This window comes from Olea europaea, chromosome 11 (genome assembly GCF_002742605.1).
Source record: "Olea europaea var. sylvestris chromosome 11, O_europaea_v1, whole genome shotgun sequence".
In the NCBI taxonomy this organism is placed as follows: Eukaryota; Viridiplantae; Streptophyta; class Magnoliopsida; order Lamiales; family Oleaceae; genus Olea; species Olea europaea.
Window position 1 is genome coordinate 28,553,089 of NC_036247.1, and position 18,847 is coordinate 28,571,935.

Consider the following 18,847-nt stretch of genomic DNA (forward strand, 5'->3'; position numbering starts at 1 on the left):
GTATAAGTTTGTGATAGTAAATCGACAAAAATATAAATTGAAGAAAGCTAAGCCAAGCTTGAATATGCCAACTCTAAAAGAAATTGATAGATACACACCTAGCATCGAATTTAGTCATAAAATCCAACTTGAACCACGGTGGAGACCAACTCATCACCAAGCCACAAAAGCTGGCATAACTTGTGCCATTACCATCATGTATATTACCTTAAATCTCGACAACGCATCAATTTAAATAGAACTTGGTGACAACATATGACAAAAATAGTAAAGCTTGATTAATCGAAAGAACAAAGGATATGACATTGTGTCTCAATCACATGAACAACTATTTTCCGTCGTTGCAACATCTTTCAACATTCGCCGACTAAATAGTTGGTGTGACATGTCTGTTCACCTACCAAACAATTGATATGAGAAAACTTTTACTATTCTTTTACCCGATAGCTGTAATTCTTATCTTTTAAGGACTATTCTTGCTAAAAAATTTAAAAAATATATAGAAATAAAAAAAATCAGATCTTGAGCTAAAATAGATTTACATGATCAACAAGAATATATCGATGGTCTACAGATTTCTCAAGTCAAGGGTACATTGCCAAATATTTCTCCAATGAAAGTATAGGATTGGTCTGACCATCCACCAACAAGTTGTCGCCATCGTGACTCTTACGTTAATCAAATCTAAATATTTTCGTCTATTTGTTTAAATAAAGAAAGATTCACATGTCACACTCTATATGCAAATTGGAGTAGCTGTCTAACTGCAAATCAAATAATATTCATATGGCCAAAACTTCAATTTCCCAAGTCTATCAAATCACAATATAATTAATTATTCAAATTCAATTAAAATATTATAGTTTCTATTACCATATGTAGAAGAAGCCACGTCTCCTCCTTTTCTGCTTGTGGCCCACTCCCCATATTTGATTTAATTGCCATGCCCTCTATTTTATTATTTTTAATTTTGCAAACGAGACAAATAATTATCTAATTTAGACTATAAAAAATTCATTTTTTTGTGAACAGAGAGAGCTGTTAACTTTCTAATTTTCCACTTAGCTGGCCCCAGATTTTTATTTTTTGACCAAGAAAGTTCGCCCTTTTTTCTACAATTAATGCCAGCTTACTTTTTAACTTCTATCAATGTAGATAATATTGTATTTTTATGATTGTTTAGTGAGGTTTACGATAATTAACAATCAGTGTTATAAATAGCGCGTCAATAGGAGGCGAGGCTAAGGCACCGCACCTTATTTGGCGGTCAACGGACGTGGTCAACAAACGCGAGGCGAGACTAAGGTGGCAATGTGCACCTGATTAGGTTTTTTTTCTTTTTTCTTTTTTTTTTACAATTCTTTTAAGTTAAAACTTATAATTATTAAATAATTTTTTTATTGATTAAAAATTTACTATAATATTAGAATAAGAAAACCTTTTTTTACGCATTTGACTCATCTAATCTCGCATTACCCTTAACTTGGCATCAACGCATCGCCACGCATAACACCTTTTAGAACACTGTTAACAATTAAACAAGAAAAAAAAATATTTGTTCTTCAAATGTAATATCAAATTTTAATAATGCTTTTGTTTATATGAAATGTTTGGTACACTGTATTGAATACGAGATAAAATTAGAGATGGTAATAGTATGAGCAGAGCCAGCTTGACTCTGAGACACACAATCTAAGTTGTGCCCACTAATCAAGCTCGATTTTAACCCTTTATCATCATGGTTCGAGCCGAGTTTTTATGTAGGGCATTCGAACTTCTAAGCATCAATTCTCTTGGCACAATTTAGCTCATAAAAGTCCCAAGAAACTTGCAAATTTAGTTCAGTTCTTGCAATTTGGTCTTCATGCTTCCATCTTTCTCTAACTTTTGCACTTATATACATTCTTAAGCAGAAAAATTTCACATATATTTTGAATCAATTTCGTGCACATTTCATTAAGCATTATGTTGCATCAAACCAGTGGTTAGAACAAATCCGTGATGGCTTCCACTATAGCATGAAGTCCACAAACTTTGGCCCCTTTACCTATTTTTTTTCCTATGTTGGGTATTTTGAATATATGGACCGACCTGTCCTATTCTTGGCCTAACTTTCAGAGAAAAAGTGAACTGAAAATTATTTCAATTTTCGTTATATTCTGATATTCATATGACATTAAACATATTGGACAAAAGACTAGCACATCTCCAAATTGTTAATTGCATGGTTCATCATTAATTGTAATTGTGTGGTTCCTAGGACTTCTTCTTCATTGTTCTTGATTTTGTGGATTATTTCAAATAAAGTTTGCATGAATAGATCAGATAATAAAATGTTTACGAACCTCTCTTCCCTGCTAACATTCTGATAGAAATATTGATGTCATCCCTTAAAAATGTAAAATCAATTAATTGTGGCCACGTAATATTATTAGAGAATTAATTAAAATGGTTTATATTTCTAAAATCCAATTGACACATTGAAAAGTGGCAATTTTAAAACTGTCTATTTTGATGGAAAGTGGGTAGCTTTTATGGCCTATGAGAAACTGCATTTTTCTATCTATAAACTTGAATGAAACCTATCAAATTGACTAAGATTGACATGGAAAATATAATTTAGAAAAGAAAATATTTTTCTTGTTTTGAGGAAAACAAAAACCTACTCTCCCAAGGAAAATATTTTCTTTAAAAATAAGGAAAATTAAGCATATTTTTAAAAGTTGAAAAATGTTTTCAATGGAAAAAATAGCAAATCAAACATTCTAAAGTAGGAATTTGCGTGAAAATTTGATATTTTTCATAGAAAATAAATGCAATCAAACCTACATAAGTTCAATTACAGAGAGGAAAAGAGAGAGAAAAGTTTCTTATTTTTGTTTCTCTTATTTTGCAGGTCTAAATCTTCAATTAATTGTCATGGATCAAGGTATGTTTTTTGATCAATTAAATTTAATTTTGAAAATTATGGAATTCTAAGATCTCGATATTAGGATTTAATTGCTTACATGTGGTATCATAGCCATAAAGAATTCTTGATTTTCCTCTAATGATTATTGTTTTTCACTAATTGATCCTTAATTATTTCTTATAATTTTATGGATTAAGGTATATAACCATGCTGTTGGCCAGAGTTAAATCCAGGCCAAACAACTAGGGCCTAGATTTAACCTTTGTCAAACACGTTTTTCTTAAGGTTTAAAATTAGAATACAATTAATGTTAGGATGTGTTGCTTGTACAGAACAAAAATTCATAGAAAAGCCACATATCACTCACACTGGTGGGGTCTGGGTGATTTTCTGCCAATTTTTCAAAAACAGTTGGTTCCACGCTTGTGGCTGTTTGGCAAACTTCCGTGAGATGAATTGTTTTGTACAAATGATTTTTTCCATTGTGTTTTGTGTATTTATAGGGATCCTAATCTGCTTTTGCTGTATAAATGAATCATGGTCACTAATTGAGTTAATTTATTTTTGGGGTTCTTAATTTTTCATCTTAATTGCTGTCAATGGATCAAGAAAAATTAGATTTTAATATGTGTTAGAAATGAATAATGATTGGCAATTTGGTCAAATCCACTAACGCATTAATAACCTGGCCTCAGCTTTCCTTTTCCTCTGTTTTCATTAAACAAAGTTATTTTAATAAGAAATCTAGGGATTATATACTGCTAAAATAATTACAGTGATTTATGAATAATTAATTGTGATTATCAATGTCCGTTTTTGGAATTTAAATTGCGAATTAAGTTAGATTATGTCTAATTTAATAACACTTTTTTTCATGCCTTGTTTATTTATTATCGATAGTTGATAAATATTATGTGGTAATTAATTTATACTTAGTAATTCGGTTCGTAAGAATTTCATCCAAATGTTTTGATGAATGATATAAATAAATATTTTGTTAATGTAATTCATGTTCGGTTAATAATGTTTGTTAGTCACCAAAGTGGCCAAAAATTATGGTATTTCGAACATTAAGCCCCCATTTGACCCCCATTAAATTCAATTACATTACATTTCATTTTTTTATCTCCTATTTTTAACCACACAATATTTCATAAAATAATATTACACGTAAATCGAAAACTTTTCCTTCTTTTTCAACCACTCATTTTTCAAAAAAACACTATTCCACCCATTTTCATTTTCAAAAAATGGGGGCTAAATTCCGTAATTTATTTGTCAATTACTCTTGATAGTTTGATGCTTATAAACGAAAATGACATTATTATTATTGTTGTCAAGAGTATCTAGATGTTTATAAATTATAAAATTGTCGTGGATTGTCCAAAGGTTGATCAATTAATTTTATTAATCTTAAACATGATCGTGGTTAATTAATATACTTATTCGGATGTGTTTTGCATATCCAAAGATATCATACATGTTTGATTTGAGTATATCTAATTATCAATTAAGTGAAATTAAATTAGCATCACCATGTTTATTATGATAGTATATCGTAGTATCACCAAAAAGAGAACTAAGGTATACATTTATTTTTATTTCAATCTAACCTTAAGTGTTTAAATCTAAACTCAAAACATTAATGTTAGAGCATTTTACATTTTGCAGTATCTATTCCCGTTCTCTGCATTCGTATGTTTTATTTAAACCTATATTCAATGGTCTTAATTTCTCTGACTGGTGTGAACAAGTTCAATTCAGCTCAAGTGTTTTGGACTTAAATTTGGCACTTCAAGTTGAGAAACCTGCTGACCTCACTGATAAGAGTAGTGTTGATGAAAAATCTTTCCATAAGGCTTGGGAAAGATGAAACAAATAAGCTTAATATTTATGCGAATGATTTTAGCGAAGAATATCAAGTCCACTGTCCCTAAAACTAAGATTGCTAAGGAAAATATGAAGTTTGTGGAAGAATGTTCCCTAACAGCTAACAAATCACTTGCTGGTACACTAATGGGTACCTTAACCACCATGAAATTTGATGATTATCAAACTGTGCATAAGCATGTTATTGAAATAATTAACGTTGCAACAAGACTTGAGACTTTTGGAATGACTGTGGATGAGAATTTTATGGTACAATTTATCATCAACTCTTTATCTCCCGAGTATGGTCTATTCCATATGAACTATAATACCTTAAAGAATAAATGGAAAGTAAATGAATTGCATAGTATGCTCACGAAAGAAAAGATAAGGCTTAAGAATCAAGAAACTTATTCTGTTCATCTCTTAAGGCATCAAGGAGATAGAAAGATATGTAAGAAAAGGTCTGAAATGGGCATTAAGCAAAGGCTACTAAAGATAAATGAGTTTTCCGTCCAAATCCACAATAAGAAACACAAGAAAGATATGTGTCATTTCTGTTGCAAACCTAAGCACCATAAAAGGGATTGCCTGAAAGGTAGGACATGGTTCAAAAGTAAAGGTAAGATTATTTCTTATGTATGTTTTGAATCTAATTTGGCAGAAATTTCTTATAATACTTGGTAGATTGATTCCGGATGTACCACTTATGTTACCAATACGATGCAGAGATTCCTTTCAATCCATACCATAAATCCAAAAGAAACATTTGTCAAAGCTTTAGTTGAAGCCATTGGAACCTATTGTTTGATTTTAAATACAGAACATCATTTAAATTTATTTCAAACTCTTTATGTATCTTTTATTTCTTGTAATTTAGTTTCCTTATTGAAACTTGATTTTGCTCAATATTTTTGTAATGGCGGAAAGGGGTGTTTAAGTTTGTTTAAACAAAAGCACCTTATTAGTTCCGCTATTCTTTGTGACGACTTATATAAATTGAAGCTCGATAACCTTTTTGTCGAGACTCTTTTACCCTTGCATCATAATGTTGGTACTAAACATAGTTTGTTGAATGAATGATCTGCCAACTTGTGGCATAAACATTTGGGTCACATACCCAAGGAAATGATAGAAAGACTAGTCAAGAAAGAAATCCTTCCCGACTTGGATTTTAGTAGTCTTGGAACTTGTATGGATTGTATTAAGGGTAAAAAAAAAAAAGAGCTACAAGAAACATACAGCTTCTTGAGATGATACACACCGATATATGCGGGCCTTCTAATGTTCCTCCTTTCGATGGAGAAAAGTATTTGATTACTACTATTGACAACTTTTTACATTATGATTATGTCTATTTGCTGCATAAAAAGTTTCAAGTTGTAAATGCTTTAGAGATCTTTGTTAATGAAATTGAATAACTATTAGATAAAAAGATGAAAATTATTAGATCTGATAGAGGTGGTGGATATTATGGAATGTATGATGAAATTGGACAACACTCTGGTTCATTCACTAAATTTCTTGAAATTTATGACAAATATTCTCAATACACTATGCCAGGCACACCACGACAAAGTTGTGTGATTGAAAGGCATAATTTTACTCTAATAGAAATGGTTAGGTGTATATTAAGCAATTCATCTTTACCCATTTCTTTGTGGATGTTTGTCTTAAAGACTCCTATATATTTGCAAAATAGGGTCCTAGTAAGACAATTTCAAAGACTCCTTTTGAACTGTGGACTGGAAAGAAGTCTAGTTTAAGGTACTTCCATGTTTGGGTTACTCGACAAAAGAATTTATAATTCACATGAAAAGAAACTGAACTCAAGAACAATCAATGGATTTTTCATTGATTATCTAAAAAAATCAAAGAGGTATATATTTTATTGTCCTAATCATAATACTAGAATTGTTGAAACAAAAAATACTAAATTCATTAAGAATGGTGAAGTTAGTGGGAGTATGGAACTACGAAATGTGGAAATACAAGAAGTTAGAGTTCATGTTTCTCTACCCTCAACTTCTTCTAATATTGTTGTTCCTCGACTTGTTAAACAGTATGACAATTTGTTAGAGCAACAAATAAATGATCAAATATCTTACAATGAAGTTATTACTAATGAAGCTGCAATAAGTGAATCACAAGAAATAGTATTAAGAAGGTGACAAAGACAACGTAGACCTGCTGTTTCTGATGATTATGTGGTTTACCTGCAATAGTCTGAATTTGACTTGGGAATTGTTGACGATAATCTAGTTTCATTTTCATAGGACATTAGAGTGTTAATTCTGACAAGTGGTTAAATGCTATGAAAGATGAGTTGCAATCTATGAAGCATAATAAAGTCTGGAATCTTCTCGATTACCTGAATCATGTCAAAGAGTTGAATGTAAATGGGTCTTTAAGACCAAAAGCGACTCTAATGGTAATATTGAACAATATAATGCTAAACTTATTACCAAATGTTTTACTCAGAAAGGTGGCATTAATTATAAGGACATATTTTCGCCAATTTCTAAGAAAAACTCACTCAAAATTATAATGACTTTAGTAGCTCATTATGACTTAGAGCTACATCAAATGAATGTAAAAATTGCATTTCTAAATGGAAATTTAAATGAAGAAGTTTATATGAATCAGTCTGAAGATTTTTTAGTTGAAGGAAATGAACATATAACATACGGTGTGTAAGTTAAAGAAATCAATATACGGACTTAAACAGACTTCTCATCACTGGTGTCTTAAGTTTAACGATACCATTACTTCCTTTGAATTTAAGGAAGATGACGTTGATTGATGTATATATCTAAAGGTCAATGGGAGCAAGTTTATATTTTTGATTCTGGATGTTGATGATATATTGCTACCTACTGATGATCTTAGTCTATAACATGAGACCAAGATATTTTGCTCTAAAAATTTTGAACTGAAAGATATGTGAGGCAACGTATATCATTGGAATTGAAATATTTCGAGATACGTCACAATGATTGTTAGGGTTGTCTCAAAAAGCACATATCAATAATTTTTTAGAGAGATTTAAGATAGAAAACTATTCAGCGAGGGTCGTTCTAATTTAGAAAGGAGACAAATTTAATTTTATGCAATGTCCTAAGAGCGAGTTGGAATGCAAACAAATGACAACTGTTCCTCGTAGATCTCTTGTTGGGAGCTTAATGTATACTTAAGCTTGCACCAGTCTATACATTAGTTTTGTCATCGAAATGCTAGGCAGGTATCAAAGTAACTCGGGACTTGATCATTGGAAAGCTGCAAAGAAAGAATTGAGATACTTGCAAGGAACGAAAGAGCATATACTCACTTATGGGAGATCTGATAGCTTGGAAGTTATTGGGTATTCGAATTCGTGCTTTACTGGATGTGTGGATACTAGAAAGTTCACATGGAAAATTGCGAAGCAATGTATCCACTTGGAAGTTGAGTTTAGGGAATGCTTTGAGGCTACAGTTCAAGGAAATTGGCTGCAGAACTTTATTTTGGGGTTTGGAATTGTCGATAGTATTGCCAAGCTATTGAAACTTTACTGTGATAATTCTGCAATAGTCTTCTTTTCAAAGAACGACAAGTACTCCAAAAGTACTAAATATATGGAATTGAAGTACTTTGTCATTAAAGAAGAAGTTCAAAAACAAAATGTGCCAATCAAGCATATTAACACCAATCTTATGATTGCAGATCCTCTAACAAAAGGATTGTCACCAAAGATATTTAATAAACATGTCGAAAGAATGGGCATTATTGGAAATGATCATTGAAATTATGGAATTTATGTATTGTTTTTGATAAAATATTGCTCTTGTCATAATTGTTGGCACATATACACGAATGGATTATGTGAATGTTGATAGGGACAGACGTTTTAAAGATATTATTGAAATGTAATTATTGAACTTCTCATTACGTATCATGTTAAGCAAGGATTAGTATTGTAATACATGGAAATGATTAAGCTGAAATGATGGTATAAAACTGACATGACTCTTATTAGTTTTTACTTAAAGATGATATATTAAGTGATCAACGTACTATAGATTTTAGCTTATGATATGCACATTATATTATAGACCATATAATGAAACAATATTACACGGGCCAAGTGGGAGAATGTGAAACCAATTAATTGTGGACCATGTAATATTATTAGAGAATTAACTAAAGTGGTTTATAATTCTAAAATCCAATTGGATCATTGAGAAGTGACAATTTTATAACTCTCTACTTCGATGGAAAGTGAGTAGTTTATATGACCCGTGGGAAACCGTCTCTCTCTGGCTATAAACATGAATGGAACTCATCAAATTAACTACTTTCAATTACAAAGAGAAAAAGAGAGAGTGAACAATTTCTTGCTTTTCTTGTTTATCTTATTTTGCAAGTCTATATCTTTAATTAATTGCCATGGATCAAGGTACATTTCTTGATCAATTAAATTTACTTGTGAAACTCATGGAATTCTAAGATCTTGGTATTAGAATTTAATTGCTCAAAAACCATTAACACTCTGATAAAGCCACAGTCCCCAATGATGTTCTTGAAGTCTATTGTTACATTGTTTCTGATTACTTTCTTTGGAAGTAATAGTATTCATATTTTTATTTAATGGACAATATATCAAAAATTAATGTCACATGGAATGGTGATCATTAACCACTATAATGAAAAAAATTATTCATTGTCGGCTATGGCCATGAATGGGTTGTTGATTTAGTACAAAGTGTCAAATAAGTTCGAAACCAAAGCTGGTGCAATTACATTCTTAAAATCCATTTCTTTTTGAAGACAAGATAGGTACTTTTAAAACGTTGCAAATATTGTTTGTGTAATCATAAAACTCTACTCATTAGAAGAATCAGCTAAACTATGATAATATTGAGAGAGCCACTTTGATATGATATGCACTTCTCTTCTTCTAACTTCTCGAAGCCACTTTGGATCTTCATCTGTTGAGAATCTAAGGTCTACGTGATGTGCACCTGTCAAATATCACCATTATTGTGCACTTTAGCCCATGAGAGAGATAGGGATAAATTTCAATTTATCATCCATATACTATATTGCCAATTGAATATCTATAGGAAACTCACATGCTACTTCTAACATGTAAGTTGAACTCGTTTGACATGATTTTTGCTTTTATTTTTAGTTTTGCTTTCTTTAGAAGAGTTTTGGGAAAAGTTACCTTAATTTTTATTTAAAAACTAATGGTTAAAAGAATGGATTATTCTCTTTGTACCGAGGGGGGTTTACAGAAGCGTTTACCCCCCTCTCACAAACACGCGGGCCCCGCGTATATTTAATAATGTCGAGCCGTAGTCCTTGCTTTGATGATGTGAGTAGAGTGTAAACGGTTAGGTAAATCATTATGCACGTGTAGCACGGTCCTAAAAGAATTTTATATTCAAAGTACTTTAAAAGAAATTACATTAGATCAATTTTTTTTTAGACTCTTCTAATTAAAAGAAACACTAACATAAAATTCATCAAACAGTTCCAAAAGCAGCTTTTAAATCTCAAAAATTCTTTTGACATTTTAAAAGTCGAGCCAAATGAACTATTGTATGTTGCTCTATTTTACAACATTTCACTGTTAATTAGAGTTCGAGAAATTCACATGTTATTCTTATACCTCGTAACTTCTATGCGAGCACTATGAGACAATCTTGCACAAAACTATTAGCATTCGAGTAATCATAGAACCAACCATTAGAAAGCAAAACAAAGTCAGATTTTTAAATTGATTCATATACTCACCTTCTTTTGCTACAATGGCGATTATACTTTTGGATATATCTTTTAACACCCTGTCACGTTATAATGAACAATAAGTTTAGATAACAAAAAATATCATGTATTAATGTGTGTGCATATGCATATGCGCTAAAGGGATAGAGAATTTACGAGTAAATTTCATTTGCGATAGTTATACTTTTACTCTAGTGATAATTAAGTAATTATATTCCATTTTTAATTGAATAATTGTACTATAATTTGATTTCAATTAAGTAACTGTACTTCAATTTGTTCAATTATGCAACTATACTTTAATTTGATTTCAATAAGGTAACTCTGTCCAATTTCATAACTTAGACTAGTAGAAATCATTGGCGTCACCAATCAACAAATGATGGTCATCATAGATATAGCCAAAGTTGTACTCACTCCAAGTCAGTAACTACCACTTACGTGGAATTACCGTGGTACTAAAAGCAAGGTACAATTACCCTGATTAAAATTATATTAAAGTCTAGTTACTATATTGAAAAATAAAAATAAAAAATTGAAGTATAATTACCTAATCGATACTAAAATGACAATACAGTTACTGCTAATACATTGCCTCTGCTCGGGATTCATTCTTTTCTCCTTAAATTTTACTTTTCAAAGTCAAATATTAACCTTTTTCAAGCATTTCATATGATTCACAAATAGTACTTACATATTTTTTGGAAAAGTAGAATTTTCCTGGCAAAAATTAAACCCAAACAAAATGTAATTTACAAGAAAACTTACCCTCCACCACTCCATGGATCTCTTAACCCATTAAAGAAGATGATGTTGCTCCCAAACCGCTTCAAAACTCTGTGAATATTCTGCACAAGAAACCAAAATTATTTAAACCAAACCATAACATCACAATACAAGCACATATTTGTATTGTTTTTAAGTTGGGCCAGATACCCACATGGCCTCCAAACTCAGTAGTAATCCAGTAGGGCCTAGGTTCAATTTTGAACCTATAATTGCAAAATTCGACCCGATCTTCGTAGCTCTCCTCCGACTCTGGAAATATGCTCTCCGCATTGCTACCGTCGGTTTGCATAATCATCTCTGTACATGCCTAAAACAAGTTATACATAGCATGATATTAGAGCAAGCAAATGTCGAAAATTTAAATCTACTCCGCATTTACGGGAAATTTTCTAGTTTTTTTGGAGTATTGAGTCACAATTTAATCGACATGTGTACTAAATAATTGGGAACCACTATTTAATTGAATTCAATGATGCATATATAAGTTAAATAGTGACAGAGAGTATTGAATTTTTATACTATGAAATTAATAGAAAATTTCTCGAATTTACATTGAAAAAGGATCAAAGCCGTGTGGTGCCCCGAGATGGCCAGCCCATGGAGAGAAACTTTAATAGGATAATAGCACCAAGTGGCGGTGCGGTCATCATATCAGGGACACCCTCGAGGTGTGTGGGCCATCCGTAGAGATGGCGCTTCGACATTGGGCGATCGCACCATTCACGTTGTACAATCGTCCCACTATAGTTTCTCTCCAGCTCATGTGGCCCTGGCAGCCTTCTTGAAAAAGATTGTATATGCTTAGGCCCAAGTTGGTCCAAAAGGTAAATTCTACCTAGATTAGTCATTTTCAACTAAAAGGTGAGAACAAAATTCTGGTACCTGCCATGTCCATCCTCCAAGTCCGTGAGGATCAGAATCATCATCAAGATTAAAACACGTGGCATTTCCAGTATAATTGTAGTAAATATTGGCCGCACCATATAATTTCTCGAACGTGTTATTCCCGGTCTTTGGGTCATCAATTGCTTTACACATCTGTTTAACATAATTAAAGTAAAATCCTCACATGTTACAATCATTAATAATTTTCTCTTTTTATAAGTAGAAGTGATACCTCTTTGACTGGATAAGCTGGCAATGGATTAAGAAAATTGGAAGTAGTTGGATAATCCGTCATAGCAGTGTAACTATAAGCTGTTCCGAGCCAACCTTCAAGAGAATTTCCACTGTCATTTCTGCATATATTAATTATAATTAATGCCCAATAATTAATAAATTAATAATTAAGGTTAGATTTAGAAAAAAAGAAAAAGAAAATCTTACTTGCAGATTCTGAATGCCTTTTTAAGTATCTCCATTCCACCAGGTTTTGCTGCTGTCTCTTCAATTTCTTGCCATGATCCTTTTATAACTTTGTAACAATTCTCACTCTCACTCTGCAATTGTCAAATTCACGTATTATTACCAAGAACAGCGTGCTGCGCAACTTGCTAAAAGGAAATCAGTACATGTATCGATTTCAAAAAAGATTACTAAATCTTAGCTTTACGAGAAACCCTTTGTTAATGATTGATTTTTTTTTTTTTTACCCTACTTCAGTTTTTGTTACTCGAAGTATAAGTTTTGACTTGGTCCGAGTGGAAACCAAAAAAAATAAAAATAAAATGAAATAAAAATCTATTCGGGAACATGAGAGAGATTTTGATTTTGGTGTTACATTCATCCGGGAAAAGTCATTTTTTCTCAGCAACGCATCTAATAATCGAGAAGAAACTAGAATAAAATAAGAGAGAGAAGTCAATGAGAGAGACTAACCCTAAAATCTTGGGTGATGATATTGTTGAAACTATATGGAGAAGTAATATTCTCAAAGTTTAGTATCGGTGCAGAAGATGCCAATGCTCCAATGGCTACATGAGGGTACTTCAATCTAAACCATGCTGCTAGCACTGTTAAATTTAACACGTTCCAAGTTTAATTTCCCGATATGAAAAGAAAAAAAACCAGTTAATTCTACGTTGTCATTGAGCATTAAAAATTGCTAAAATACACAAGAAAGAAGAAAAAATTAGCCTACTTCCTCCGTAGGAACCTCCAAACACAACCACAGGAGAGTCAGTTGCTGACAAATTATGTTTGAGGTCGATTATCAGTGTTGCATAATCCGCTAATGCTTGTGTTGAACTTAAATAACCAAGTGTACTTGAATTTGAATACGCCTTTTCTTTATCACCCCCGAATGGAATAGATTTTCCATAAAACCTATGCTGCAAAATTCAAACATTCTAAATTTCACAGGAAGACTGACTGAATAATTATGCAGGAAATCACAAAAGTAAATATATTATAATTACCTCGATGAAAATTAGTAGAGATTTGAAAAGGGGTGCAGTTTCGAACAAGAAACCAGTATTTTGAGCAAACCATTCAATTTCGCCTTCATTTCCAGTGTAGACAAAGATTGGAGCATTAGTATTTGGACCACCCCAGTATTTGTCATTTATCAAATATCTTTGCTGAAAAGTCTGATAACTCTGTGGATGAAAATTGAAGTGATCAAGAATTTGGGTGAAGAATTTTTCATCGTAAAGCTCGGTTTTGGTGGAGAAAGAGAGCTTATTTTCTGGCTGTGTTACAATGGAAGAAGGAAATCTATGTGTAATCTTTGAAGTGGAAATAGCAGTAGAATACAGAAGAGACAATAGCAGTAATCTAATTTCCATTGCTTCCCTGCACAGTGTGAGACTGCAAATTGAGAGTGTATCTAGCTAATTTATTTAGAAGAGGTTGAGAATTTGGGATATTTAGCCAAATTTGGACAACTTTGTTGTCATATTAGCTGGACGAACGGATCTTTATGTACAAGAGAGATTATTCCAAGAAATTAGCAATGATTTTCTGGTAAGTTGTCATATCAATTAATGGATTAATTATGCTTTAAACAATAAAAGGAATCTATGAGCCTATTTGGGAGTGATTTTGAGAATTGATTTTTTGATCGTTAGGAGAAAAGTGAGGTTCACTTGTAAGAGAAGATGTGAAATATGACGGTTGAAATAGTAAAATAACGGTAAAAAAATCAATTTTTTGAAGGAAAAAATCACTTTCAAACAGGCTCTATATGTACAATTTGTATATTTTACATTTTTTCCTACCAAAGTTTTTAAGTTTATAAGTAACGTGTGATCTAGTTGGATTGATTAAGGAGATGTTTGGGACGACCCATAGAGACTAGTAAATCCATCTCAAGGTGGATTAAACTGGTAGAGCTGACTAATAGAACAACTTTATTATTGTGTTAACTAGCCTCTTTTTGGTGACAACCTATTATTAAATTAATAATAGGAATATCAATGTTTCATTCTCTCAATTTCGGATATTTTTTTATAAAATTCATGAAGTGAAAATGAAAATCAAATATATGAGGAAATTAAGCATCGATTTTATTTGGTGCTGCCAATGAATCCACAAATATAAATTTTTTTCCTCTTTAGTGTTTTATTTATTCATTCAAATATGAATTGTTGCCCCAAGCTTGGATTTGTTTGTATGTTTGTTTGTTTTATTTTTATTTTTATTTTTTCACTTTTGGAAGGAATCATATTAATTTGTAAGGGCCGGATTAATAGTATATTATAAAATCTTATTTAAGACATAGAATATGCTTAATCAAATTACCAAATGCTTATTTGGTAAGGTTTTTAAAACTCAAAAGCTAGTTTTGAACATGGTTTGATGACGTACTAAAAATGTTTTGTCTAATTAGAAGAGTGTTAAAAACAAGTTAGAGTAAGGTAATTTCATCGAAAAATTCTTCTAATAAAAGTAGAAACAAAAATAGAAATATTGCCAAACGGATCCTGTTTGATTGTAAGAATGAAATTTGGATAGAAAGAAAAAAGAATTCAAGGGAATTGAATTGTCTAGAACTTATTTTATTGAGAATTGTCAATTAAATGTGTTTGAATGGTATAATTTTTCATATGAAAAATTTTGAGATTTTTTATCTTTTAGAGTGTGTTTGATTGGTATGGAAAATATTACCTAAAATAGAAAATATTTTTCATTTTTTGTGGAAAATAAAAACCACCTCTATCCAAGGAAAATGTTCGTTTGACTTTATTTTCCATAAAAATTATCAATTAAAGGGATAAAATTTGTTAAATTGTGGATAAAATTTGTTTCCATTTTCAAAAAAAAAAAAACTAAAAATTGATTTCCCACCCAAATCATGAGAAATCAATTTCCACCAAATCAAGAAAAAAGGGGTCAAGTGGGGGTGGAAAATTCCTTATATCGAATAAGCCCTAAATATGATTAGACAAACGAAGAACGGTCAATTGTTGTATGGTCTATTTTATCTGACAAGCAGACAATTAAAAATATCTTATTTGTGCCGGTGGCTTGACGTTCATTCATTTGTTCACTACATAGAAATTGCCCCTCGATGTTGTGGTCAGCATTTGCAAGATCGATGAACCAAACAAATAAGTTAGAATTTCTTCTGATATTAATAAATATAAAACTAGAGATTGGTTTTAATTAAATGGTACAATATCTACCATGAAATTCATAATATAAATTTAATAGCATGTTGAAGTGACCTGACATATAAAATACTTTGTGTCATGTCTTTTTCTTTATTACGTTCCTTCAAGACAAAAAATTTATCGTGCATTTGAGATTGTTGTGGACCCTTGATTCTTCAACTCAAACTCAGTGGCTTGACATGTTGCGGTTGGTACTTTAATTCAACCAATCGTGTCAAAACTGTGTAAAATAATTACTACTTTCATGCAAAACGAGCCATTGAACAGAACTCATGGGCTAAAACTCTTGGACTCGCTGATTTTGTGACCAAATTATGTCGTCTAGGCTTTAGACTTTACCCTTTTTAATTTTAGCGGATTTTATTGTCTAGATAATTTATATTCACATTTAGTTAATTTCTCTAGAGTTTATCTTTATCTAGAAGAGTAATTATAGTTTTGCATTTTCTTTAAAAGCTAGGATTAATTTATTAAAAAAGAAAAAGCTAGGACGAAGGCTCACTGTTATTTGATTATTTTTTGATAAATTTAATAAATTTGTGGATGATTTCCTAATTTGTTCAACGATATTGGAGTTTTATTTCTTATTTCTCACCTTTTATGACTGCATCAGAATCGCACCCCGCTTCGGTTCAAGTAGGGAAATGTGAGGAAGAAGTTAATATACTTTTACCTTTTAAGTAAAATACAAGATTTAGTTAAAAAATGTTCGATGAAAATTTAAGTAGAGACAATAATTATTTTAACCACATATTTCAAGGGATCTACTATAACACCACAAAATCTATTTCATTTTTTAATAAAAATAGACTTGAAGTGTTACAAAAATCTCATTTTCCTAATTTAAGTAAGAATTTACTTTTATTCAAATTTTAATATTTGATCAATAAATTGATAATGATAAATCAACGATCTAAGTGAAAATTTTCATATCAAATAAGACCTTAAAATACTACAATTTCGTACCATTAATTTAAATTTAACATAGAATGTCAAATGTTAAAACACTAAAAAAACTACTAAATAACATACACACAATTTAACATAAAGACGTTCTTCAAATAAAAATTTTCAATTAACATTTCTAGAAATTTTATTTGGTAACCCCATAAGCATCACTCGTCAATCTTCCACGCATTCACACGACCTATTTTAATCTAAAAAGTTATTGTAAGAATAAGTAATTTGAAAACACTTAGCAAAACTATGCGCAATTCTTATTTAACATGGTATAAATATAAAATGACATAACATATCGACATTTTTAGATTTAGAGCAAACTAGTCGCGATAACCAATAGCTCAAAGAATTTCTTAAAAAATTTTATATCCCGTAAAATTTACATATTTGACCCAACGGTCTATCTCGAAGAATTTTACATAGAAATTGACCCGAATGGCTTATAGTATTTTATGCTAAAATTTATATAAATACCAGGAAATGAGAATTTATCACTTTGCACTATGTATTCTTACCTTAATTGATACTCAAAGAAATCTGAAAATGCAAATAATGATGTTGTGTAATTTTCTCAACAGTGTACGTGTGAAGTGAAATTGCAAAGACTGAAGTGGTGTAAATTTTTAAAGTGAAAATATTATCCTAGTTATCTATACATAAATGTAACATCCATTAACCACTCAAACAAAACGTTAAAACGTCTCAAGTCATAATTGTTAAAAGTTCAAAGGTTAAATAAATCAATTTATTGCCTCCATCAATCAATCATACATCTATGACTTAAATGTAGAATTTAACATTTTCATTAATTAATTTATTAATGAAATTCAAATTGATATTAACGTTTTTATATTTTATATATTAACAAAATATTAAAAGATAACCATTTTCTTTCTATTAGAATAACTAGGACATAACAAGTTAAACAAAATATTTTTTTGAGTTCAATTTATGTAATTTAATATGAGCTTCAAAATTAGTATAATTTTGATATATTTTACCAACTTCTATGATATTTAAATATTCAATCCAAATAAAATTTACGATATATATATATGTATGTATGTATGTATGTATGTATGTATGTATGTATGTATGTATATACACACACACACACACAAAAGAAAATAAATCATTTCTGCAAATAGGTGGTTGAACTTATCTATTTAACTTATTTTAGTGTGATCACAAGGTTAGATATGAACTATTTCTTTTGCTAAATGAACAACATTAAATTAGGCCCATATGAAAATAGTAAGTAAAAATTTGAAATATTACATGCCTTCCCCCTTATTATAATTTCGTCCTTGAAATTATCGAGATGGCATTGTGTCCTTTTGTTGACTTTGGAAAACTTACAACAAAATCCATAGCTATTTACCCCCATTTTCACTCTGAAATTTCTAATGAATTTAATGGTCCTGATGACATTTAATGTTCTATTTTCACTTATTGACATACCATACACTTTTAAAAATAAAAAAAAAACCCTTTTATATTCCTCCATCAAAATATATCGTGAAGGTATCGATACATTTTTATACCATCGGGATGTGTAGCATACGGGATAGCGTGAGCTTTCTTTAATATATCTTTCTTTGTCCATTCATCAGACATAATCTTCCCTCGAACATCAAAGCATTCACTACACCAAAAAAAGGCTTTTGCAGCCGCCAAAAACCGCTGCAAAAGACCTTTTGCAACGTTTTACTGCGTGTTGCGAAGACCGATGTTGTCATTGAGGGAAGACTTTTTGCAGCGTTTATTCAACATTGCAAAAGTCAGTTTTTTGCAACGTTAGATAAACGTTGCAAAAGACTTTTTTTTTTTTTTAAACCAATATATATTAATTGATTTGCAAAATTGAAAATGACTCTTTGTGAACAAATTTTGAAATTGCATAAAAACTGATAATTTCATTACAAATTTTTGAATCAATACACTTGAACATGATACAACACCACCTAACTAAAAAAGAAAAATAGCACAATCACTA

At 30.9% G+C, this 18,847-nt stretch overlaps 1 protein-coding gene across 1 annotated transcript; it reads right to left on the reverse strand.

Moving 5' to 3' along the window:
• Nucleotides 1-9,510: 9,510 nt before the first annotated feature.
• LOC111403975 (lysosomal Pro-X carboxypeptidase-like) lies at nucleotides 9,511-14,225 on the reverse strand. Its single transcript, XM_023032672.1, has 10 exons — nucleotides 13,696-14,225; nucleotides 13,419-13,608; nucleotides 13,157-13,290; nucleotides 12,665-12,777; nucleotides 12,456-12,576; nucleotides 12,221-12,376; nucleotides 11,490-11,645; nucleotides 11,318-11,397; nucleotides 10,559-10,608; nucleotides 9,511-9,780 (listed from the first exon to the last, which is right to left on the reverse strand). Exons 1-10 carry the CDS (start codon nucleotides 14,062-14,064, stop codon nucleotides 9,641-9,643), a joined length of 1,509 nt encoding a protein of 502 aa, XP_022888440.1. The 5' UTR covers nucleotides 14,065-14,225; the 3' UTR covers nucleotides 9,511-9,640.
• Between the last annotated feature and the right edge of the window lie 4,622 nt (nucleotides 14,226-18,847).

Bases quoted from the DNA above. Each gene is read 5' to 3' on its own strand.
- LOC111403975 (XM_023032672.1), bottom strand. From the start codon at position 14,064: ATGGAAATTAGATTACTGCTATTGTCTCTTCTGTATTCTACTGCTATT. The intron at 12,577-12,664 runs GTAAGATTTTCT...TAATATATGCAG, and splicing joins AAGGCATTCAGAATCTGCAA to AAATGACAGTGGAAATTCTC. The intron at 11,646-12,220 runs GTACCAGAATTT...AACTTGTTTTAG, and splicing joins TTGGAGGATGGACATGGCAG to GCATGTACAGAGATGATTAT.